The sequence below is a fragment of the Elaeis guineensis genome, chromosome 8, assembly GCF_000442705.2.
Source record: "Elaeis guineensis isolate ETL-2024a chromosome 8, EG11, whole genome shotgun sequence".
Classification (NCBI taxonomy): Eukaryota; Viridiplantae; Streptophyta; class Magnoliopsida; order Arecales; family Arecaceae; genus Elaeis; species Elaeis guineensis.
The window spans coordinates 5,426,765-5,452,847 of record NC_026000.2 but is presented as its reverse complement, the minus strand read 5'-3'; the positions used below and the strand labels follow the sequence as shown (position 1 = coordinate 5,452,847).

The window sequence follows — 26,083 nt, the reverse complement described above, 5'->3', positions numbered from 1 at the left end:
AAATAAGTTAAAGCTATCCCAAAAGCTGCATACCAAACACAACTATAATAAAATATTAATTATAACTATATTTTCTCTATTCAAATATGGACATAAGTTGGATATAAATCATATAAAAATCAAATTTTGAATGGAATTCAATAATAAAAGCTAATAGATATCATATAATCATAAAGGATGACAACAAAATTCACTATTAGAATTACATAATTGATGCACAATAACTAGATTTTGATGTCGGGTGTGGTTATTAAACTGACACAAAGAATGATTTGGCCAAGGATCTCAATCACTGATCTAACTAAGTTTCATATTAAAATTATATAAAAATTATATTATTTAATTAAAATATATAATATAAATATATTAGAAATTGATATATTAAATACAAATATTACTCTTTAATTGTAGTATAAAAAAAATTCATGAATTATCTATATTTTAGACAACTTACAACAGAAAATATTATACAAATATAGGAAAATGTTTAAGTTATTTATGTTTCAAATATTTTAAACAAAAAGGATATGGAAATATTATAAAGAGTAAAAACGAAATTACACATTTCCATTTTTTGTCAAAGGAAAAGGCATTGAATTATTATGAAAAGAATTAATTATTTAAATGTATAAATCACAATATATTTCAAATGAGTATATTTTATAACATGAATAAGTTTTAAATAAATGCAATAAATCCTGATTATGTAACAAACTAAATACTGTAATGGTGGTTGAATGGTTGTTAACTATCGGAGAGATCCCTAGTTAAATTCCTTCCACTAGGGTAGGATAAATGATTCGGATATAGTCGGATAATATTGGACATGTTTTCAGCCCTAAAATGAGTGAAGAATTTTTTTTCCGAGGCCTTCATCCAGGTCTTCTTCGTCTGCTCTATGGATCTCATTACAGCCTCCTCAATTAGTAAATCCAGAAAAAAAAGATAGAAAGACATAACATAGCGACAAAGAACTCTAATCTGCCCAAAACCCGACTCCATATAGGGATCCAAAAAGAAAATCAAACAGACACAAGAAGAAAGCAGAAGTAACATTCATTTGAGAATGCAATGAAGAATCTTAAGAAGCAGAAGCAAACTAGCTGAAGTTCTTTTTCCAAGGTCTCGATCAAGGTCTTCTGTCTCTGCTCCATGGATCCCTCCGCAGCCTCCTTGTCAATCAGTAAATGCAGACAAAAAGATAGCATGACATACGTAAAGAGAGAGCTCATATAAGCAACCCTAATCCTTAAGCACAGAGTATGGATGGACCTAATCTATTAGCACTAACTTTAACCCCATATTAGCATGCATAAATAAAATTACAAATACATAACCTGAGATAGAATCTATAAATAGGAAAAGGCATTGAAATCATCTTGCAGCAAGAAAAGGATATGCTCATCTAAGAGTAGCTTTTGCACTTTCCTATTGCAGCTTATCGTGTGTGGCATCACATACTAGGAAGCCCACGAATGGGAAAATGGGCAGCAACCTGCAATTTCCCCAAAGCATCAGCAGATTAAATTGGCAGTGAAGTGACATTTTTAACAAAATATATATATATATATATATATATATATATATATAGCATACCATTCAGTACAGCATGCAAAATTGGAATAAGAAAAACTAAAAACTCATCTTTTTCTGAGGGTAAAAAGAACTAAAAAACGCATCACTCACCTAAAGAGTTGATTCCCCAATAACTCAAGCTATTTCATCTCTGCAACCCAAAGCAGCAAATAGAACAATGTCAGACTTGAATACTTTTGCAAACACAAGCATGTTGAATAATTGCACATCCAACAATCGCATATCACTCATGGCATCTTCTAGGGCTTTATTCTTCTGATCCACATAATTACTTCAACGTTTGCCTTTCTGGCCAGTGGAAATGCTTAATGTTCGCAGCATACCCATATTTAGGTAAATGTCCGTCTATTCATCATGTTTCGTACATTCCAAAGCGGCAGTAGGTATTTGCGCAAGAAATTTTCATGCCCAAACTAATTAAAAGTTTCTCCATTTTAAAGCAAATTCCTTATTGCAAAAACAAAAGTCTACCACCGAAGGTGTAAATTAAAACTTACCAGAAAAAAGGTGTAAATTAAAAACAAGATGGAGTCAAATTCACTTGTGCAGTGATAATGATGGCCCCTCTTTGAAGAGAACGAAAAAATAAACAATAATTCATTCAAAGACCCATTGATAAAACAGCATCAACCGATAAAGGACTAACCACTCTTAAAACTAAACAACTAATCAGTAAAAACCATGTGTTCAAAACTTTAAATAGAAAAGGCAGCAGTTCCAGAACATATACTGAACAGTACGACGATAAGTTTAAATTGAACACAGCAACAGTTCCAGAATATAAATACCTGATAATTGCAAGTAACACACAAATGAGAACTAACTGAAACAAGGTAGAACAATTCCAGCAATATAAATTCTAGGTTAATCTAAGTGCAGATGTTGTGAGTTCCGGATGCATGGTTATATTTAGCCAGAGAAAGGCAACATCTTCTGTTTGTTGCAATTTAATATCTGGCAGAAGCTGCACTACACATTTTGAAACTACCAGGGTTCTATTCCTACCATGTAACATATTGTTAGATTTGAATAAATCTAAAGTTTATCATAGAAACTTAAAAAGAAGGATTTTTCACAGACTAGAAGACCAGATTTGCTATAGGCATAATAACAATACTAACATCATCAAACTGAGAGATCCGAACCCTGGACATACAGGAGTAAGTGTGTGAGAATGTTTGGTGATTTAAAAATATGAGTTCCTAGCTTCAGCTTTCAAAATTCAACCACCAACAACTTACAAAAAACTATTATCAACTTTAGGAAAAAGAACATTTGAATAAGCAAAAGTACATATCAAGATAGATGGTGAAGCAAGCCAAACCATGAAGCTTAACATCACGTCATGAAAAAACTACAAAGATTTGAATGCGCTAATGATGCTAAGCAAATTGGAAACAGCTAACCAGATTTTGGCAGCCTCTAGCTCGGATTTCTGTTCAGTTTGATATGGAAAGGTTTTAAATACCAGTCGGACGGCACGGCATCCCACGAAAAATGGACTAGGACAGGACGGGACAGGACATCCACCATACTACGCGTCAATATGCAGGCACCCAAGTTCCACGAAAAAACTGGGATGGCGCTGTCCGACATCCAACGGAATTCAAAACGTTACCTTCTGGAATGTCCTTAAACCAGCAGGATGCAATTAAATGCATAAAAGAAATGGTAAAGGAGGATAATAGCTGCATATTTAAGAGGGGATGAAAAATTTACGGATAATTTCATAAAAGTAACAATATATGTCAGATTGACTCGGTCAACAGAGCAGTCTTTCATTTTCATTTCTGCCCACGATTTTAGTGGGGGCTCTCTTTTGGCAATGCAGCGGGATTTCTTTTTCAGCGGGATTTTCTTTTCCCACACGCGGACCTCTCTTTTGGCAATGCAGCGGAATTTCTTTTTCCCACACGCGGGCCTCTCTTTTGACAATGCAACGAGATTTTCTTCTTTTTTGATTCTTTCAAGAGATATTCTTCCTCTCGTTCTGCTAATATATTTTTCACGAGAGAGAGAATTAAAATGAGAGAAAGAGAGAGAGATTAAAAAAAAGCTTCTCTTTGATGTACTATTGATTCTCACATAGTGAAAATTTCTCGCCTCCGCCCGTGGACGTAGAAGTATCTTTTTGATCTCCGAACCACGTAAATCTGTGTGTTCTTCTTCTTCTTTCCTATATTTTTTTTTTCGTTCTGTGTTGAAGGTGCGATTCTGATATCCGTTTGTACCAGTGGCATTATTATTTGTGTTTGTGTGCGAGTTTATCCCAACAAACTGGTATCAGAGCCTGATTATCAGATCGCTCGTTCTGTCTGCACACAAGCTCCGTTTGCTACTTTGTGAAGAATTTCAGATGGCTACGAAGTTCGAAATCGAGAAGTTCGATCAGAATATTAGTTTCGGTATTTGGCAAGTTAAGATGCGCGCGATCTTGACGCAGCAGGGGTTGCAGAAGGTGTTACTTAGAAAGGAGAAGATGCCGGCCACATTATCTGAAGAAGAGAAACAAGAGATGGATGAGAAAGCTCTGGCTGCGATTCAGTTGTGCTTGTCGAACGAAGTTCTGCGGGAAGTCATCCATGAGAAGTCAGCGGCTGCTTTGTGGTTCGAGTTAGAGTCGTTGTACATGACAAAGTCCCTCACCAGCAAGCTACATTTGAAGCAGCGTCTCTTTGTGTTGAAGATGGTTGAAGGTACATCTGTAAAAATCCATCTTGATGAATTTAATTATATTCTTATGGATCTAAAGAATTTAGAAGTCAAGATTGAAGATAAGGACCAAAGCCTTTTATTGCTCTACTCTTTACCACCATCATTTAAACACTTTAGAGAAACTCTACTTTATGGTAGAGATTCTATTTCTATTGAAGATGTAAAATCATCCCTATTTTCGAAAGAGTTGATGGATAGGGACTTAACTGGTGGTAGCAGTGAAGGGGTTTCTCAAGGCCTTGTGGCCAAAGGCCGGTCTCAAGAGAGAACTTTTGAGAAAAAGAAGGAAGAGCGCAGATCAAAGTCAAGAAACAAGTCTAAAGTCTGCAATTACTGTAAGAAAAATGGACACATCAAAATTGATTGTTACAAGTTAAAAAACAAACAGAAAAGAGAAGTAGAAAAATCTGAGAATGCAGCAGAGGTTGGAGTTGCAAAAGATGAGTCCTATGATTATGTTTTATCTATTAATATTGACAGATCCAAAGATGAATGGATTTTAGATTCGGATTGCTCCTACCACATGTATCCTTACAGGGATTGGTTCTACACCTATGAGCAGATTGATGATGGAGTTGTCTTGATGGGGAACAATGCCCCATGCAAGACTATTGGGATAGGTTCAATTCGAATTAAAATATATGATGGCATAGTGAGGACATTGACACAGGTTAGACATATTTCTAACTTGAAGAAGAATCTCATCTCCCTAGGCACCCTTGAAGCCAATGGGTGCAAGTATTCAGCTGAAGGTGGAGTTCTCAGAGTTTGTAGAGGTTCTCTTGTTTTGATGAAAGCCAAAAGATCCAGTACTTTGTACACTTTGATGGGCACTACAGTTACAGGTGCAGCAGCTGCTGCATCCCCTTCTATGTCAGAATCAGAAGTCACTAAACTTTGGCATATGAGACTGGGACATATGAGTGAAAAGAGCATGACTATGTTGAGCAAGAGAGGCTTGCTTTGTGGTCAGAGTACAGGTAAGATGAATTTTTATGAGCATTGCATCTTTGGGAAGCAGAAGAAAGTCAGCTTTCAAACAGCAATTCACAGAACCAAGGCTACTCTGAATTATATTCATTCTGATCTTTGGGGTCCTGCCCATGTTCCTTCTAAAGGTGGTGCCAGGTATTTTCTAACTTTTATTGATGATTATTGTAGAAAAGTTTGGGTGTTTATGCTTAAACATAAAGATGAAGTGTTCAGGCAATTCAAACAGTGGAAGGTTTTGATTGAAAAATAAACTGGGAAGAAAATTAAAAGGCTGAGAACAGATAATGGGCTTGAATTTTGCTCTGGTGAGTGTAATGAGTTTTGTAAAAATGAAGATATTGTCAGGCACCGTACAGTGAAATACACTCCACAGCAAAATGGAGTGGCAGAGAGGATGAACAGAACTCTTTTAGAAAGAGTCCGTTCTATGTTGTCAAATGCAGGTCTTAGCAAAGACTTTTGGGTAGAGGCAGTGTCTACAGCTTGTTATTTAGTGAACCGTTCTCCAGCTACAGCCATTGCATACAAGACTCCAGAAGAGATGTGGTCAGGTGATCCTCCTGATTATTCTGATTTGAAAATTTTTGGATGTCCTGCTTATGTTCATGTTAATGATGGTAAATTAAATCCAAAAGCTAAAAAGTGCATTTTTCTTGGTTATGCATCAGGGGTGAAAGGATACGGGTTTTGGTGTCCTGATCCCAAATCTCCTAAATTTTTTATTGAGAGAAATGTTACTTTTGATGAATCTGCAATGTTATCTCCTAGAGAGGAGAAAGTTGTTTCATCTGATGCAGGTCCTTCAGGTAATAACATGAAACAGGTGGAGTTTGAAAGCGGTGGTTCTACTATTGTGAAGCATTCTTCCCAGCAACAACAGCAGATGACAGATTCAGCTCAGGTAGAGGAAACTCCACAAATGCAGTAGTTTTCTCTAGCTAGAGATAGGCAGAGAAGAGATATTAGACTACCTCAGAGATATGCAAATATGGTTGCTTATGCATTGTCAATTGCAAAGGGCTACAGTCAAGTAGAAGGTATTGATTATAATGATATCTTCTCACCTAATGTGAAACATAGTTCTATTCGTGTTTTACTAGCATTAGTTGCTTCTCATAACTTGGAGTTAGAGCAAATGGATGTAAAAACAGCCTTTCTGCATGGTGAACTTGAAGAGCAAATTTATATGCAGCAACCTGAAGGTTTCCAAGTTGAAGAAAAAGAGAACCATGTTTGTTTACTAAAAAAATCATTATATGGTTTGAAGCAATCTCCTAGACAATGGTATAGGAGATTTGATACCTTTATGACACAACATGGATACTCTAGGAACAGTTTTGACAGTTGTGTCTACTTCAGAAAACTGTCAGGTAATTTAGTTATTTATCTGCTGTTATATGTTAATGATATGTTGATTGTAGCAGCAGATATTTTTGAGATCAATCAGCTGAAAATTTTACTCAGCAGTGAGTTTGAAATGAAAGACTTAGGAGCAGCAAAGAAAATTCTTGAGATGGAGATCCAGAGAAACAGAGGTGCAGGTAAATTATTTCTGACACAAACCAGTTATGTTCAGAAAGTTCTTCAGAGGTTTGACATGTGGGATGCTAAACCAGTTTCTACACCACTTGCTGCTCACTTCAAACTTTCAGCTTCTTTATCACCTCAATCCACAGATGAAAAGGTGTATATGTCACGTGTTCCATACTCCAGTGCAGTTGGCTCTTTGATGTATGCTATGGTCTGTACCAGATCAGATATTTCACAGGCAATCAGTGTTGTGAGTAAATATATGTCAAATCCTGGTAAAGTACATTGGCAGGCAATGAAATAGATTTTCAGGTATTTGAAAGGTACTATTAACACTTGTTTGGAGTTTGGCAGGAACAGTGATATTTTGTCTGGATATGTTGATTCAGACTTTGCAGGAGATCTTGATAGAAGGAGATCTCTTACTGGTTATGTTTTCTCAGTTGGTCGTTGTGCTGTTAGTTGGAAAGCTACACTTCAGCCTACAGTTGCATTATCTACTACAGAAGCAGAGTTTATGGCAGCAACAGAGGCAGTGAAGAAAGCTATGTGGTTAAGAGGCTTATTTGGAGAACTTAGTTTGGAACAGAAAGAGACTATTATATACTGTAATAGTCAGAGTGCTATTCATCTCACTAAAAATCAGATATTTCATGAGAGAATGAAGCACATTGATGTAAGGTACCATTTCATTCGAGAAGTCATTGCACAAGACAATATTGTTGTGAAGAAAATTGGTACTGAAGACAATCCAGCTGACATGCTGACAAAACCTCTTCCAGTGGCTAAGTTCAAACATTGCTTGGACTTGGTTAGAGTCTACAGCACTTGAGGATATCCTTCGGGATTTTGAAGGAGATGAGAATTTTCTACTATTGTTTTTTTGAGAATTTAAGTTTGAGGAGATAGATCAAGATTGTGGAGAACATTCGTATTGACCAAGCCAAAGGTGGAGATTTGTCAGGTTGACTCGGTCAACAGAGCAGTCTCTCCTTTCCGTTTCTGCCCATGATTTTGGTGGGGGCTCTCTTTTGGCAATGCAGCGGGATTTTCTTTTCAGCGGGATTTCTTTTTCCCACACGCGGGCCTCTCTTTTGGCAATGCAGCGGGGTTTCCTTTTCCCACACGCGGGCCTCTCTTTTGGCAATGCAGCAAGATTTTCTTCTTTTTTGATTCTTTCAAGAGATATTCTTCCTCTCGTTCTGCTAATATATTTTTCACGAGAGAGAGAATTAAAATGAGAGAAAGAGAGAGAGATTAAAAAAAAGCTTCTCTTTGATGTACTATTGATTCTCACATAGTAAAAATTTCTCGCCTCTGCCCGTGGATGTAGGAGTATCTTTTTGATCTCCGAACCACGTAAATCTGTGTGTTCTTCTTCTTCTTCCCTATATATTTTTTTTTCGTTCTGTGTTGAAGGTGCGATTCTAGTGTTCGTTTGTACCAGTGGCATTATTATTTGTGTTTGTGTGCGAGTTTATCCCAACAATATAGTTATAAACCCATCAGCCTGAGAAAAACATGTCCCAGAAAAAAAGGAAAAAACAAAAAGAAAGAATAAAAAATAATTACCCAAAAAATTGGTTAGTCAAGCACTCTTCAAGTGCACTAAAGGCAGATTATCTAACCGTTTAAAATTTAAATCATTCATAAGTGTCCCTAACTGGAGGCTCATCAGTACATAGATAGATCAAATCAGATATAAGTCAAGGCTTCTAAATGTAATAGGATGTTGCAGAAATGAGAATTTACCTGGAATTATGATTGTGCATATGATTGCTATTTCTTTTTTTTTTATTGAATGTGTGCTATTTCATTATCTATAATGGAGTTGCATTATTTTGCATTAAATGTGATGATAACTGTTGTAATGTAGAAGGGAGGCATCATTAATCACATATTGATTGTGAATCAAAAAAAACTCTGACTTATATAGGAAGAAAGCATCCATCCCATGCAAGGCATCTTTCAAAAGGCAAAATCATGAAGCCCCAAGCCATAGACTAGAGATCGAAGTGGACAAATACCTCACACATGTGGGAATGGAGAACGACCCATCTGAGCCAGGAGTGTCCATAAAGATATTGTGTATAGATGAATTTGAAACAATCTGTTGTGGCATACAAGTGCCAAAAATTAATAAAATAGGTCAATATGGTAACCAAGAGTGAAATTGCAAAAAGATCAGATGATAACCAATAGCATACACAAAACAATATTTCTCAATGTTAGCATATAACAAGCAGAGAAACTAGGTTTATTCTTGGAAACTGAATCTGTTGAGGGGAAATAAACTGAAATATCCAATAACAGACACCATAAAGAAGGCGATTACAGAAAAAGTGACTAAAACAGATAGAAGTACAGAAAGATCAGACAATCTAAAACCACCAATAATATAAATGAATTGATTTTAATACTGGCATATATAAAAAATAAAATATTCAGTAAATATAATCTCTGAGAGATAAAAATCTTTGTAATAGAAACTAACATCCGTGATAACACTAGATTTACAATTAAAGCAATAAAGCAAAAGTTCAAGTTAAAGTACACCTCCATGCTATTTATGAACTAAACAAAAAATAAAACAAAATATTTCTTCTAAACTAATGCACCAATAAGGTTAGGTTGTTGATTTTTTTTTGAGGGAGTTTCAAAACTCCTTCTCGCGTGCGGAACGTCGAACACACATGAATGTACCGCATTGAGTATGCATGAATATTCCACTATTTGATCATTCCTCAATCAGTTTGCGCCGCACAGTTGTTTCACGGTCGTTTTGCAAGAGCTTCGCATGTGGACATATGTTCCGAAGGTGGTTCTCGCACGTGGAGCTGCCGCAGCTGTTTGAGTCGATTTAAGACCCTCCCTTTCCTCAGTTCTCAATAAAGAAAAAAAATTCCGAGAGTCTTTCTTCCTTCCAAAAGAAATAATTCTCTCTTCGCTCTCACAACTCTCTCTTTGCTCTCTCTTTCTTGTTTATTTTTATTATTATTTGGGTTGAGGACGAGTCTGATCGACATCCATTCGAGATCGTGCCATCGATGGACGTTGGAGTACTTGACTTCCGAATTGTACCTTGGAGGAGGATGTGCGGCTCAAGTCTTCGCACGAAAAGAGGCCGAAATCTCCTTTAGAACAGTGATTTAATCGCCTCCCAAGCCAGATCCTGTATTTTATTTTTTTTGTTTGTCACATCACATATATTGTATCACACACATCACGAAAATATATATATTTTTTAATATATATATATATATACATATATATACATATATACATATATATACATATATATATATATATATATATATATATACATATATATATATATATACACACACACACATATATATATATATACACACACACACACATATATATATACACATATATATATATACACACACACACATATATATATATATACATATATATATATATATATATATATATATATATATATATATATATATATTTGATTGGCATCTAAATTACAAACAAATTTTTTTTTATTGTGAGCCTATTTCGCTATTTTTTCCATCTTAGGCTTACTCTTTAATACAAATTTTTTAATTAGTTCATTTCCATGTAATTTTATTTTTCCTGTGGTTACATTATATATATATATATATATATATATTCAACAACATAGGTCACGTCATCTATTGGCTGCAAGAAACCCTAATTGCGGGTCAAGCAAAAGAAAATAAAAAATATATAAGGATAAACCCTAGAAATAGCTGCAGGTGGTCAAGAAACCCTCAAGATATCCAATTTGAAATAGGCCATCATAAGGATCAAAACTTTCAAAAAGGTTCTACCTGAAAAAACACTTAAAACTCTCAAAAGAAAGCCTGAATCACCTACAAACCCGTCACTGCCACAGCTCATGAGATCTGAAAGTGACTCTTAGTTTATCAGAGTTAGAAGATGAATAATCTTTTTCACAACATACCTAGAATCGGAACCCTAATTTCTAGATCTCCAGGAAAAAAAAAAGAAAAGAAGAACATCCACTGAATTCCTAAGACGAAAACCTAATTTTCCCGCGAAAGAACTCAAGAACGATCTCGAGAAGGACAAAGATATCGAACGAGAATGGAGATAACTCATACTTTTCTTGCCAGATCTCAGGAAGCATCAAAAACGATCGAAAGATGAGGCCAAGAGCTCATACCTTGACCAAAGGGGAGCTTCGCATGCCTATGAGGAGGAGATCCTTCTTCTCCGGAGACGGGCAGACGAAGGAGACCGATCCGATCGGGCCCTCCGTGGGGATGGAAGCTTGGGAAATTCCGATGTGTCGGAAGAAAGCAGAAAGAAAGAAGCCGACCCTGTCGACTTTCGAAAACGGGAAAGAGGATCCTTCCAAAAAGAAAGCGGGAAGGAGGGAGGCAACCGTGAGAGCGAGCGGGGTGGGGGCCATTTTATAGGCGACGATGTATGCAGTGTGAATCGCATAGAAAGACGTTACTATGTATAACCTACTTACGCGCCTGGCTGCCGGAGTGGATTGGAAGCGGTATATAGTGTGAGTCGTACAAACGACACGAAAAGAAAGGAGCCGACCCTGTCGACTTTCGAAAGCGGGAAAGAGGATCCTTTCAAAAAGAGAGCGGGGAGGTGGGAGACAGCCGCGAGGTGGGAGACAGCCGCGAGGGTGAGCGGGGTGGGGACCATTGTATAGGCGACGATGTATACAGTGTGAGTCGCATAGAAAGACGTTGCTACGTATAATCTACTTACGCGCCTGGCTGCCGGAGTGGATTGGGAGCGGTATATGGTGTGAGTCGTATAAACGATACGTAATTCTGTAAATATTTTTTTTCTTCCTTAAAGTCGATTAAGCAAGGGCCCGATTGCCCGAATGTGATGGGATTATTGTCAAAGTGTAAAATATAAAGTTGTACTGAAAAATGAGTGCAGGGGAAAGAATCATAATGAAATTAATGATGGTAGTTGGATATGCTCCTGATCATGAAACCGTACTGTGTGCTCTTATGTGATATTGTTCCATCAACATGGCCCGAACATGCTGGGCATGTTGTACCATGCTTCAATACTGTATGCACTGACCATTATGTGAAAGAGTTTGAATCTTCTGTATAAAATTCTATGCTATGGATGGCCATCATGCCATTCATCGTAGAGATGGATGTCAAAACATGTTCAAATACTTTTTAATACTACATCATAGAGATAAAAAAGAATCTTCCATCTTCAAGACGGATGACACAACACATGGCATCATATTGTGTAGTTCAATAGTCATATTGCAGAGGATCTTATTCATATGAAACCTAAGATGCAACTGCTTGCAACATCATTATTTTACATAAAGTATTTTATATTGCTGTTTAAGCAACGATGGCCCCCAAGATATATTGGAACATAGCTCCGCACTAATCTGCTGAGATACAAAATATGAGGATATGAGTAAACCTATATTTAATTCTATATTGATTATCTGCTGAAAAAATTTTGATTATCTATACAGGATTAAAAAATTTAAATAATATTATTTGATTATTTTTTTTAAATAAGGTCTTAGATTGTTATAAATGATACCAAAGTCGATCTAATCCATAACCAATATAAATTATGAGATATTACAGTATTGATTTGGAACCGATCACAAGCTAATCATGATATTTATGAATATATACATGGATTTGAACTCTTAATCTGATGAGGGCACCAAAGCTTAAACTGAAGGAATATATGAGGATCCGTATAAGCATATATTTAGTCCTACATTGATTATTTGTGGAAAAGATCTTAAATTTTTATATCGAATTAAAAAATTTAAATAATATTTTTTTGACCAGTCTTTTTAGATAAGATCTTGATTTATTACACTTATCCTAGGAAATGCTTTACCAAAATGTGCTTCAATTTGGTTGGTTGGAACCTTCTAATGGAGTTATATCAGGTTAGAGGTTTTTTACTGTGCTTTTGTCCTGACAGTGGAAATGGTGAAGTACCTCACCGTTCGGCCAGTATTTAACATCTTGCTCTCTAGTTTTCAGTTTATTCACGACTAGACTTGATCACGGACTGAGTTTAGATTCAAAGAGATATTAAATTTTACATAGGCTTCAGCCCGAAGTCCGATTAAAAATGGCTAAAGTTTAGACCTGGGGCCCGGCCCTTGATCACCTCTATTCATGACCATCCGGCAGTGGAAAGGAGGCAGGTAGGTTTAACATCTGCAAGTAGACTTGCTCTTTAGTAAGCGTAATCTAGACCACTAGGCTTAGAATTTAAAATTTCTAAACCTTCTCAGCCTGAATTCCGTCCCTAGCTATACGGTAGGTACTGGTCAAGTTCACCAATGAAAGCATTCTAACTACTATGGCTGCTGTGAAGGTTGCTTGTCAAAGTTCCACTTCGACCAACTTCATATGAAAGCGAGATTCCATTGAATTCAAGTTGTGAAACTGCTTTCATCCTGTGCTCTCTTCAAGCTCTGCCATCACAAAACCATCCGAATACCCTTTGTCCATCCCACCAAATGTCGGCAACCTCTGGTGATGCTCAAGTCTCTCATGTCGCCCTCCTTCCGAGCGCCGGCATGGGCCACCTTACACCCTTCCTCCGCCTTGCGTCCACTCTCGCCTCCCATGGTTGCAGAGTCACCTTCATCGCCATCCACCCTACTGTTTCCTCTGCGGAGTCTCTTCATCTCTCTGCTCTCTTCTCCACTTATCCTCAGATCCACCCCCTTGAATTCCCACTCCTTCACTTGGATGCCATGGATGCTTATAAACTCGCTGATCCTTTCTATCTCCACTGCGAATCCATCCGCCGCTCGGCCCACCTCCTTCTCCCTCTACTCACCTCTCTCTCACCCCCACTCTCTTCATTCATTGTCGACATCAGCCTAGCCTCTGCTTTCATTCCAATCGCTAACAAACTCGACATTCCTAGTTACATTCTCTTCACCTCCTCAGCGACGATGCTCACCCTCTTTGCCTACTTACCCGGCCTCATCGCCGATGCCAAACGTATCGACGATGTTGCGATCCCCGGCATGCAGCCATTGCCGGCGTCGATGATCCCCCCTGCACTCCATGACCCTACCAACCTCTTCACAAAACAATTCATAGAGAACGGTCGCGCATTACTACAAGCGAAAGCGATCTTAGTCAACACATTTGAAAGCCTCGAGGCGGATGCAGTGGCGGCCCTCAACGGAGGAGCGGTGGTGCGAGGTCTACCGCCGGTGGTGGCAATTGGGCCGCTACATCAACCAGCTGCTAGGCCTAGTGGAAGCCCGGGGCGCACGTTTGCGTGGCTCGACGCACAACCGGCCCGGTCGGTGGTGTACGTTAGCTTCGGCAGCAGGACGGCCCTGTCAAGGGCCCAAATCAAGGAGCTAGGAGTTGGGTTGGAGAGGAGTGGGTGTAGGTTCCTATGGGTGGTGAAGAGTAAAATAGTGGATAGAGAGGATGGGGAGGGGTTGGAGGAGTTGGTGGGTAATGGGCTTTTGGAGAGGGGGAGAGGGAGGGGGAAGGGGTTGGTGGTTAAAGGTTGGGTGGATCAGAATGAGGTATTGGGGCATGGGGCTGTTGGAGGATTTGTTAGTCATTGTGGGTGGAACTCGGTGGTGGAGGCGGCCGCGTGCGGGGTACGCATCCTGGCGTGGCCGCGGGGTGCAGACCAAAGGGTGAATGCAAGCTTGGTGGAGAGGAGCGGGCTTGGAGTGTGGGCGAGAGAGTGGGGGTGGGATGGGGAGGAAGGGGCGGAGGTGGTGAGGGGAGAGGAGATCGGACAGCGTGTGAGGGAACTGTTGGGGGACACGCATGTGGGGGAGTCCGTCGCACGTGTGAGGGAGGAGGCTTTGAGGGCTTCTGGAGTGGGTGGGAGCTCTTACGAGGGCTTGGCAGATCTCATTGAGAAGTGGAGGGCATGATCCTTTTAGGACAACGGTAGGGCTATTGCTCTAATTTGTGTGGGGTTTCCTTTCCCTGTTTTATATTTTTCTTGACTTCGTTGTAATTTAGTGACCTTCTATTATTCTTGCCAATCTTAATATTTTCCTACATTTAGTTGATCAGAAGATTTTTGAGGGACTTCAGTAGGTGGAAGGACGACCACATTTCACTGGACGAGTGGATTCCCTGCATCAACTTACTTGTTGGTTGATGTATCTTGGAGTATGTGTTCTATATGATCAAAAATACTTGACGCCCATTTCAGTATATTGCTACCCTAATCCTGAGGCATACTAATTATTGGCTAAGAAAAAAATTGCAAGAAGAGGAGTGGACAAAGATCTTGATGAAGTAGTAGATTTGCAGTAGGAGATTTACGAAGTACCGATGAAGATCTTGATGGCATAAAGAGGAGTAATTATGTAACCGGATGGATTGAAGGAAGTTACTGATTTATTAAACTCTTTTTATGTCTTTTCCCCCTTTTGAGTAATGGTTAGAAATTCTTTTCTTAAAAGATTCTGCCGAGTCTTGAAATTTGGCACGATGGGTTACAGAAATATGGGTACAGGGGACCTATTATCATGACGATTCCAGGATTGGAAATGGTTTTTGTGGGAACCAGATGGATGTGCGAGTTTCTTGGTTCGTTCAACTCTTTGTTGGTCAGAACTTCTAGTATCAAATTTCTGTTCTTCCCTCTTTTCCTTTTGTTTCTTATGGATGCTTAAATTTGAAATTTATATCGATTTGAAAAAATTTTGTAGTTTAAACAGCAACTTTTAGAAGGCCGTTGGCACTGATCTCCAGTTTGTCTTTCCTTTTTGTGATGGATTTCATGTTGGCTTCATTTGGCACTGCCACTGTATCTTTGACTCCAGCAAAATGTGTTTGTTGGCTGTTCTGTCGATTTCGGGGGTATTATGGTGATGGGGGTGGTGTTTTTGTGGTATGCCTTCAGCATTCCTAGAGAACCGGAATTCATACTGTAATAATTTATAAAATTTATATCTGTGGAATATTTTTCATTGTCGACATCATTTGGGCATTATATTTGGTTGATTTAAAAAAGCACAGCCTTACCTAAGAGACATGATCGATCAGGCTTTTTCTTTGACAAATACCGACTTGATTTGTTTGGAGCTTCACCCAATTGTTTCACGGTCCCTTTTTTTTTTTTTTTGGGAAAAGGTACAGGACTTGTTTATCTATGCTTTTAGGAATGGCTTTTCACTATTATGCTTTTAGGGGGCGCTAAGGCCTGATTCATGGCACTATAAACATTTTTATAAAAAAACCTGATTTGGGATTAGAATGAAGGTTTTTTCCCCTTTCCAATAAAGATCATGGTTTATAATCATAGCAGTAGCATTTATCCTGCCAATAGGTGCTGTCGCCAAGCAACTAATACCCTTCTCTGGTTGGAGTGGTAATTATTTTCTCCTCATTATCAATCAAGTTCTCAAATCATCCATGACGTTTTCATTTGTTGTTAGATTAATTTATCAAGAATTGCTATGCCCGTTCAAAAAATAATCAATAACTTGCTCAAGAATTAGTCATGTGTGATTAAGTTAATGATTCTATCTGATGGTGGTGGTTGTGGTAGTTTTACTATCATTCTATTGTTGTTTCCTTGTTATTATCTGAATAAATTTATAAAAATATCATAATTGCATTTGCTTTTAATTGAATCCTTTCTAAGTCATAGTTCTTTACTTCTCTTTCTCTGAATTCCAAATCGTCTTAGGCAATCTGCTACTGAATTTCATACTTGTGGTGGTGCTCAAAGGACCGCTGCGCCAGGTTTCAGGTCAATGAAAGAACCAAACTGATCCTTGGCTGGCATCAGGAGCCGGTAGAAATTGGTTCAACTTATATATGAAAATATGAATCCCACACACAATAGTGCACATAAGCCCCGAGTTTGGTAGCCATTCTGCGATAAAACCATCCCGCTATAATAGCAAAACTGTTACAATGCAGACGGGTTTTCATGAATTCTTCACTGTTCCTTCGATTATTCAAGGACATTTGGTAGAATCATCCAGCTAATGAATAAATAATTAGCAACTCAAAAGCTTTGACAAGGGTTATCATTGCTAGAGATGGGCACTGTGGAAGCCACTGTTATATAGGTGGTTCAACCCTCCCATGATGATGACATGAGTGGATCAAGTTACATTGGCGTTGGTTCTATGTTTCAAAACTCTCTAATTTCTTGCCATTTGATGTGAGACGCATGCCCCAATAGAAGCTTGTTTAATTCCTCTCTTTCATATTTTTCTGTCTATTTAATTTTTTTAAATCACATGGCCAGCTTAATTTTATTTCAGGGTTCGAACATTAGTGGCGGTGTCTTTACTTTTATCATATTTGTGTTGATAATTTTTATCTTTTTTCAGAAAAAGAAAGAAAATTCACCCATATGATTATTATCCAAATCCAAATTAATGGAATCATCATCCGAGTTTCGAACATGTAATCTCTTCCAGCTTCGAACATGTAATCTCTTCCAGCCAGCCGAGCAGAGAAATGTGACATCAGGGACCAGACCCGGCTCACATTTTTCAACGTTGCTCTGGCTCAAAGCTGCTCAACCAAAGAAATTCAGTCAAAGAAGAGGTCAAGGGAAGCCGCAATGAACTAAACGGAGAATTCCTACTACGAAAAATATAACCAACAATATTGACCATCTCGTTAACCTGGAACAGCCTTGCAGCAGTCTGGTAGTCATTGGAAAAATGCCTCCAAAACTCTCGCTTTCTCCTGCCACATATCGAATATCCGTCCCCACAAACAATGCCACCACACTCCCAATGCTTCCATTTTATTCTTTCCCACCTTTTCTCCCATCGGTGACCCATCACAGCACTCTGTCATTCCATTCACCCTAAACTTAAATTAGCCACAATGAAAAACAATTCCAGCTACACGAACAATTTCAATTTTGCACAGCAGGCATAGTCCAGAATTAAAATAAAACTGCCAAGAAATTCAAGTTCACAAAAATGTTAAAATTTGCCATTTAACTAGCACAGAACATTGAAGACACTTGGAATTAGATTCCCAACAAGGATGTTTGATTTGTCTGCATGCGCAAACAACTGCAGGTGAGGCAACGCATACAAACAAACAGCTGGCATCATTGATTCATAATCTATAAGCATGATTAAGTAGTTCAAAAATACCTGGATATTAAATGTTATGTTGTTACAACTTACTTTCTGAACATACCAAGTATCATCCATGGATGTGTAAGCAGCAACTCTGCAACCTATCAGAGCAGCTCCTTACCATTTTGCACGCCACAACAAAAGAAAATATTTCTCATCCAGCAGGACGAAGTGCAACAGAAGCGTTATTCCAGCTAATGTATAAATGACAGCAGAAACACCAGTAAAATATCAAATAATAAGAATAGACAAACTCAGGTTCTGATTATATCTCCAGTATACATTCATATAATTACATAGGTGAAAAAACAATTCCTTGCTCTTCCATCCTCCTCACCCTGTCACTCCCTCTCACACCATCTCACCTTCACAAAACTACTGCAAAGGAAAATCAAACAGAACCTGCTGCCAGAGCTAAGGCTTTGATCCTCAGAAAATATTGCAAAACCAACACATATTCTGACCCTGCTCTTACAAGTCAGCCTTGATCAATCAAGAATCCTTGATCAATCAAGAATCCGCTGAACTAGCTTGAATGCAGCAAAACCATTTTTTCTGCAGAATGAGAGGAGTTGATGATATTATCAGATGATCATAATGAAGAAAGACGAATAAAAAAGCTTGGAGGTTGCATCCAATCTAAAGCTGTGAATGACAGGGATTGTCAGTATTCACCAAGCCAATAGGGATCAAGTGGCTTAGAGCTCAATGCATTATCTAGAAGCAAAAAGAACTTACAGCATTCACATTAGGCTTGGTAGCATAAGGCCCATGTTTAAAGGCTGTCTCCTCCTTTCCAGGAGAGTCCACGCCTCGTGTGCTGCCACCTGTCTTCCTCTCATCCCTGGCTTTATTGAAGATCACAGTGAATCCCTCTGCAGAAGCAGGGTCATTTACATCCCATTCACCAAACTTTGGTAACGGTCGACCCTTGTCCTGCTGTTATCCAAATCACTAATATCAGTAACAATGGAGGTATTTTTAGAGGTGCGACAAGTGAAAAAGTATTTACATTCAATTTTTTCCCCTCAATAAATAACAGTATCAAAATATACGATTCTAAAATCTTTCATACCATAAATACTGGGCATTGTAGATTCCGTTATAAGCAGTTGCACTAAGGAATTTGGTACTCTGGATGTGTTCTTAAGATTGGATCAAGCATCATAGCCCCTTTTTGATTCTTCCCAAATTCCCTAGCTATTCAGTCACAAAACTTGTTTCCCCGATCATTTCTAACCTCTTGTTGCATGAATAGCTCCTTCATTCTATTTGCTTTAGATTTTTTTAATTTTTGAATTAACTCTTCCCTCTTTATAAAATTTGCATAAGAAGAAAAGAGGCACAAGCGCTCACAATCTTGATTGCTTTCAGCTCTATTATTTAGAGACCCATCACAATGCTAAGAACTGCTACTGAAGCACCATCTGCCTTCATTATCGCTTGTTGGCTTTGCCATAGCAGTAGTCCCCTGCTTCCACAGCCCCTTCATTCTTTGAACCACATTTTACTAAGGTGCCTATCATTAATAGGGCAACATACATGAATTAATAACCAGGTCCATTCTGGTGGTACTGGACCAGACTATTAGAGAGCCTGGGTCCTGGAAGCATCCAAGACAGCAGGTCTCTAGACCCAGAGAATGGCTTAGCAACCCAGACATCAACTTTTTAATTAATTTATTTTTTTTGAACTTTTCTCTTTGTTCTTGTTTTAGTAATTGTTCCAGTCCATCATGGTCAGTCTTGGAACCGTTCTGACCTGGTCCCCCAACGGAATGGGCCCTCATACTGGACTTCTCATTTCCCAGATTTTCCAAGTGCATCACCTATACTGGGCATTATGGCCCAAACCCTCAGAAACTTCAATTCTCAAAACCCAAAGGAGAATACTTCCAAACAAAATATAATCTTCTGAAGTTATAAGGACATAGGTACTTATCAGAAGACATTTGTTTTAGACTGCATTACATTTATGAAAAAGAATCAAATTTTGGGTCTACAATTTTCTAACAGAACTTTTCAAAGACACAGAGTGAGATACGTTAAACTGCACCATAAAGGAAAACAAGATTGTGTAGCCACAATCGCATACGGAGATGTACATATATAGTTATGTACATCAGAAAGTACGTGTCATATTACATGACCTACAGCATCCAAGATAACTGGAAACCAAAAGGCAAATATTTTAAAGAAATCCTACTTGCATAGAAACATAAAGGTCAATACAGGGACCACCATTAAAAATTGGCCAACTGGATGTTAACCACCTGCAGGTCAGAGGGGACATGGTAAACAAAAAAGAAGAGGTGCTGGCAGAAAGGGTCAAAAACCCAGAAGAAAAGATGGCTATGGGCTACAAAGAAAAAGAGTATTTATTGTCATATCCCACAAATGTAACAGCAGATGTAGCCATAAAAGGAATGATCGACCGATAAGGATTCATAAAGCTGACTCCAAATAGTTGGAACAAGGATCAATAATTACAATAATATCTTAAACAGTTATGATAAATTCAGTCCATATATCCATATATACACCTAATAATCATGCTCATAGCCAATAATTTTTTCCTCGTAGTAAATAATATAGCTTATTAAGTCAGTATGCTTACAAAAGATGCATATGAAGTTATGCAGAACCATCAATATGCATTAAACAAAAACCACAGCAAGAAAACCACATTAGGTTCAAGGTAGAAACCAAACATTGAACATCGGAAACTAGATTTACAATCCAACCGGTTGTACATGATGCACAATTGCACATCAATGTTCCAATCCAATCATTACTCATACTTTACACGATTAAGCACACAGCTGCTTAGGCATTTAAATGGGCATTTAAGCAGCAATAACAAATGCTCAAGCAAGTACCACTTAACTAGTCCAAAAACAGGTAGCTCTTTAAGTGGCCACTTAAGCATTTAACTGGCTGGTGCTAACAGCACTTGTATGGCACTTCAATACAAGTCTCTAACTATCTAGGGTTATATTATTTAACACCTGAAAGAATGAATCAAAACAAAATATTAATGTTTTCTTAATAAAATATTCAAATAAAAATGTGATTACAACTTACGTCTCTAGATAATGTAAGCACAACACTCCTATTTCAGGGTATCCAAGAGTGTCTTCTTTGTGTCCAAGTATGAAACTCATGTTCAAATCGATACATGCTCCGTACCCAAGTGTACAAGGCATATCAAAATGTATTGAGGTACGTACCAACCCACACCGAGATGTATCAAGATAAGAAGTAAGAAAATGGTTTAATGGCTGTTTTGGCACAAGGTGCATACCATACAAACCCGCACCATAGTAAGCCATGCCATATCAAACTGATAAGATACCGGTACATTACCCGATACTGAGATTGCAGACCTTGGCTGCACTCCAAGATTCCTAAAAATTATGTCCAAGTGCACCAGTACCAACTGGTACGACATACCACATATAGGATAATATCTTAATAGGCAATCAAAGGGTGGCCAAGTGCACAAGTCTCCCACCACTACAGCATTTGGAAAAGATCAAACGTGCACACAGTACCCTGTATGTGGAGAGACTATTTCTATATTTCAAACACGTGACATCCAGATCACAATAGAGCAACCTTACTATTGCAACAATAGGCAATCAAAATAAACATAAAATAGTTCGCATAAATGTTTTCTTATTTGCATCCTAGGTCTTGAGACATAGCCAAACTGATAACTCAAAAGGCAACTTACTCAAATTGTGCCCTAGCCCATTTACAACATGATCAAACTCCAAGTACAATAATTCTGCATCTCACCTTAACCAGGCACATTTGTGAGAATTGCAAAGTTTTTGAGGCTCCAAGACAATAATCATGGAGTCAATCCAGCAAGTTTCAAATAATAATATATGTAACTAGATAAATTAGAAACCTCCACAATGCGCATGCTCTAGGATATGGGCTATTCAGAACTTCTAGTCACAAATAATATTAGGCTGATTAATCTTCTTATAGTTTGTGTGCTCCTCGCATAAACATTAGTACAAAGATAAAAGGACAATCAGCTCCATCATAACCTCCTTGGTGCAAAATCCTAGTCCACTTCATTCAATTAATTTTTATTAAAAAAATAAAAAGTTTTAGTCGCACATTTTAAAAAATTCTGCAGCACAAACCACCAGATCCACTACTGCAACTCTTTGATGAAGTTAGGAAACACAATTTCTCCTTTGGATGAAACTAAAATAACTGGTAATGACTGTCAACTTCAGCCCTTTCAAGCATATCCACAAACAAAACTAGACTGATTTTTTAAGCAACAAATTTATATTACAGATACAAATAAAATTGTCACACAGTTAGATTGACTTGTTTCACTTCATCAATAAGAGCTCAAACGTTTTCTTGTAAAACAGGCCCCATCTCTGCATATGATTAATGCTTACCAGTAAGATCTCAAAAACAAAAGAATTCTAGATAGGTACCGTTTGGAAATTAAAATTTTAATTCACTTCCAAAATATAGAGCATTCCATTGATAGATTTATAAGTTGATCACAATGCAAAATGCACTCGCTCATTTACTCTCCACCATCTCAGGTACTATTTACAAATACAGAAGCATGCTCGTGCAAGATCATAAAGATTAGCATGTCTAACACAAACCCCCGGCAAAACACCAAAGAGTTTCCCCAAGGAAAAACAGCCGATTATGATATTTCAATTGACAATAACCATAGAGCAAATCAATGTTATATACCAAATAACTCAAGCATAATTATTGCATAAGCTCTAGACAAATATGATTTATACATCAATTTGATCTTGAAACATATGGATATGCAGAAACACAATCCAGCCAACATTTCCCTAAACATTAAGAACTATAATGATGTTTCAGAATGCACCTAATTCTGATACTATATTAAAATGGATCTTTCTACAGCATCTAAAATAATTACATAAAAATCCTCCTCCAAAACCTATACCCTTGCATCGACAAACCCTAAAAATTTTACCACTGTATAGTTCACCAAATCCCATCGATTAAGACAACTAAAAAGGAGAAATCAAAGACGAAAATTATTCTTTCCAAAATAGTTTAAAAGAAAGCCCTAATACAACAACTCATCATCAAATCAACCACAAAAACGACGAAAAACAGAAAAAAGCACATGAAATGGCATCAATTTTTCACATGTAACGAATCCAAAACCATCAACAAAACAGGAAGACCACGCATCGATCGCCCAAACCAACGAGGGATCAAACCCCTCCCAACCAATCCGATCAGACATCCAAGGAATAAAGAGACCACGAGGAATTCAAACTCCTAATCAAAATAGCATGAATAAGGGGAAGAATCGGCCCTTACCGACATGAATTCTTCCAAGAAACCAAGAAGAATGAAAGGGTGGGGGGTGGAGGTGGGTGTGAAGGGATGGGGGTCGAGCGAAGAAAACGAAATGACAAAGAGAGGAGAGAGAGGGTCCGAATTTTTAATTTACTATTTTAAGAGATATTTTATTATTTCCAAATTTAAAAAATTCGATTTGAGGTAAGACTTATTCGTGCGCGTGAGCTGGAGGTGGGAGCGCCCCGAGGTCTCCGTCACTAATAACGGCGACGAAGGCAAGGATTCCGTCATTGGTAGGTAGCGAGGCGTGGGATGCGGCGGACGGAACGGAGCGGAGTGGAACGGAATGGAGGGGTGGTCCAAAGGGAGGTTGCGCGCGTGGGTGCGGTTATATGCTCGTTTCCTTCAACCCCCCTCCCCCCGCTTTTTTTTTTTGCAGTTTAGTGTTAAATTTTTTCATAAAACCTATCTTCTTACGATACTAAGGCATTTGCTTAGTCACAAATTATCCGCAAGAGAATTGTGCCAGGTGCAATGCATAAGGAAGTATATCAAATTTTGAGTTATATAGATGGGCCTGATGTGAATTTTACCATTATCTCTATCCACTTCGGATCAGCTGCATATTAAGTAAAATCTACCGCAAGGATAAAGTACCCGGTGGAACAGATGGGCAGAGTAAATTGCTATCTTAGTACATCAAGTTGCTTATTCTTGGAAGGATTATTGACCATTTTGCTTTGTAGTGATGTAACTGGTGTGAGGGAAACAAGATAGCGTTCAAAAGCCTTTGTCAACTACAACATCATGAAAGTCCTCATGTGTCTGGTTTTTCTAATTTTTAGCGATTTTATTCTTTAATCATTTTAAAGATGTGCATCTAGTTTCATATCCTCTCATTTTGTTATTGTCACGTCCCGAACCCAACACCCGGGTCGGATACGTGATGGATGCACACTCCTTAGAGCAAGCCCTAAAGAATATGCAAGGCCAAATTAAATCATTACAACCTTATCAACCATAATATTTAATTTCAATAATAATTCATAAAATCTTGCATAATTACAATTTAAATTTCTTCAATCCTCTGATCAGGTACTATGATACTCTATCTATCCATCTGCTCACCCATAAATCTAAGCCATAGCCAATCATGAACGTCCTGTATCTCTGAGAAGAAAAGAAAGATAAAGGGGTGTGAGCTTTACAGCCCAGTAAGAATTTTCATATCACACCAATATAATAATATAATCTGAAAATAAAAAAATAAGCAATAACACATAAAAGTCGATGTTCACTGTCCAAAATACTGCAAACATGTATAGATTATCTGTGTTATCAAAAGAGATGCATCATCGTATGTTAATAAGAGAAATAATTTTATTCAACGATTGTTTCATATCTTATTTTTCTATTTTCTTCTATTATCACATCGTCTTTAATCCTTTTCTTTTTGGCTTTAGCTTTAGCTTTGGCCTAGACTTTGGCTTTGGCTTTGGCTTTGGACTACCAGGATCATGCGACGATCTTTTATTCGGATCGATTTCTGTGATCTTCCTCGGATCGAAATATTCATGATCTTTCTCGGATCAAAGTGGCCATGATCTTTCTCGGATCAAATCATTCATGATCTTTCTCGGATCAGATTCTTCATGATCTTTCTCGGATCATATTCTTCCACATATAAGCCTGTGGGGGCTATCCCAGGCATAAGCTCCTGGCAGGCTATTCCACATGACAAGGCCAGTCCAAACCACAATTCTCTTTCTTCTTCATTTTCATGAAATTATAATATTTAACTTCATTAATCAATTCAAATTTTGCAGTGTAATAAATATGTCATATCCATATAATCATGCCATCAATCGCTGATACATATGAATTGATATAACATACTCATGCTCAAAATCACATAAATAAATAACAGTGTCTCAGATATAACAAATTCATCGATCTCAAATCCAACGATGCAAAATCAAGGAGATAAAACCAACGGTAAAATAACATATATAATGATGATCATGTACAGAGATTCTTACCTTTATCGGTGACTGATCCAAGCACAAAAATCAATGTTCTTCTTTGATTTATGAATTCTTTAACAAAATATTCCACTCGATATCATTTGCAGACAATCATCTCTTCATAACCCTGATCAAATATAAAGATCATATATGGAGAAAATTACCGATAATCAATCCTAATAACACAGATCGAGGACCTCTCTTAGGATTAATCAAAATTAGGATTTATCTAAGTATCTAGATCCTCCACTGATCCATAAGACTTCTAGAGAGAGAAAATCCATGAAGAGAGAGAAAATTTTAGAGAGAGAAAGTAGAGAGAGAAAGTGGAGAGAGAAACCTTCGTATCCTTCCGATGAGGCACTCATGATCGAGATCATCAGAGGTCCTATCAGGGTGACTCAATATGAATCAAGTGTTACAAATTCCGAATAGGATCGGACTGGGATCAGATCTACCGCACGAATTTCAGAGCAATTTCAAATCATCATATTTTTAATTCAAATATATCCTAGGATCTGTGATGCAATCAGAGAGAGTAGAAAGATTCTAGAGAGATAAAATCTATAAAAAGAGAGAAAGATCTAGAGAGAGAAAATAGAAAGAATCTAGAAAGAGAAAATGTAGAGAGAAGGTAGAGAGAGGAGAGAGAAAATTTTTCTCTCTTCTTCTTCTTTTTATTTTATTTTATTTTTATTTTTCTTTTTCTTTTTCTCTTTTTCTTTTTTTTTCTTTTTCTTTTTCCTTTTTCTTTTCTTTTTCTTTTT

The 26,083-nt window shown here is 37.7% G+C and overlaps 2 protein-coding genes across 4 annotated transcripts; one reads left to right on the top strand and one right to left on the bottom strand.

Annotated features, from left to right (window-relative positions):
- Positions 1-13,063: 13,063 nt before the first annotated feature.
- Positions 13,064-15,727, top strand: LOC105050648 (UDP-glycosyltransferase 708G2-like). 3 transcript variants are annotated; one of them, XM_073262083.1, is made up of 2 exons: positions 13,064-14,771; positions 14,904-15,727. In XM_073262083.1, the coding sequence occupies exon 1, from the start codon at positions 13,355-13,357 to the stop codon at positions 14,753-14,755; it is 1,401 nt and encodes a 466-aa protein (XP_073118184.1). In that variant the 5' UTR covers positions 13,064-13,354; the 3' UTR covers positions 14,756-14,771; positions 14,904-15,727. The 3 variants fall into 3 exon arrangements, with proteins under 3 accessions (XP_073118184.1, XP_010929048.2, XP_010929047.2); XM_010930746.4 differs by having other exon boundaries at positions 14,901-15,726; XM_010930745.4 differs by having other exon boundaries at positions 14,893-15,723.
- Positions 15,728-18,182: 2,455 nt separating this feature from the next.
- On the bottom strand, positions 18,183-23,445 carry LOC105050649 (protein NOI4). Its single transcript, XM_010930748.4, has 3 exons — positions 23,311-23,445; positions 18,692-18,892; positions 18,183-18,508 (listed from the first exon to the last, which is right to left on the bottom strand). The coding sequence occupies exons 1-3, from the start codon at positions 23,314-23,316 to the stop codon at positions 18,464-18,466; spliced, it is 252 nt and encodes an 83-aa protein (XP_010929050.1). The 5' UTR covers positions 23,317-23,445; the 3' UTR covers positions 18,183-18,463.
- Between the last annotated feature and the right edge of the window lie 2,638 nt (positions 23,446-26,083).

Excerpts from the sequence above, each read along its gene's own strand:
- LOC105050648 (XM_073262083.1), top strand. The coding sequence starts at position 13,355 with ATGTCGGCAACCTCTGGTGATGCTCAAGTCTCTCATGTCGCCCTCCTT.
- LOC105050649 (XM_010930748.4), bottom strand. Across the intron at positions 18,509-18,691 it reads CCAAGCCTAATGTGAATGCT|AAAAAATGGTTTTGCTGCAT; the intron begins GTAAGTTCTTTT and ends CTCATTCTGCAG.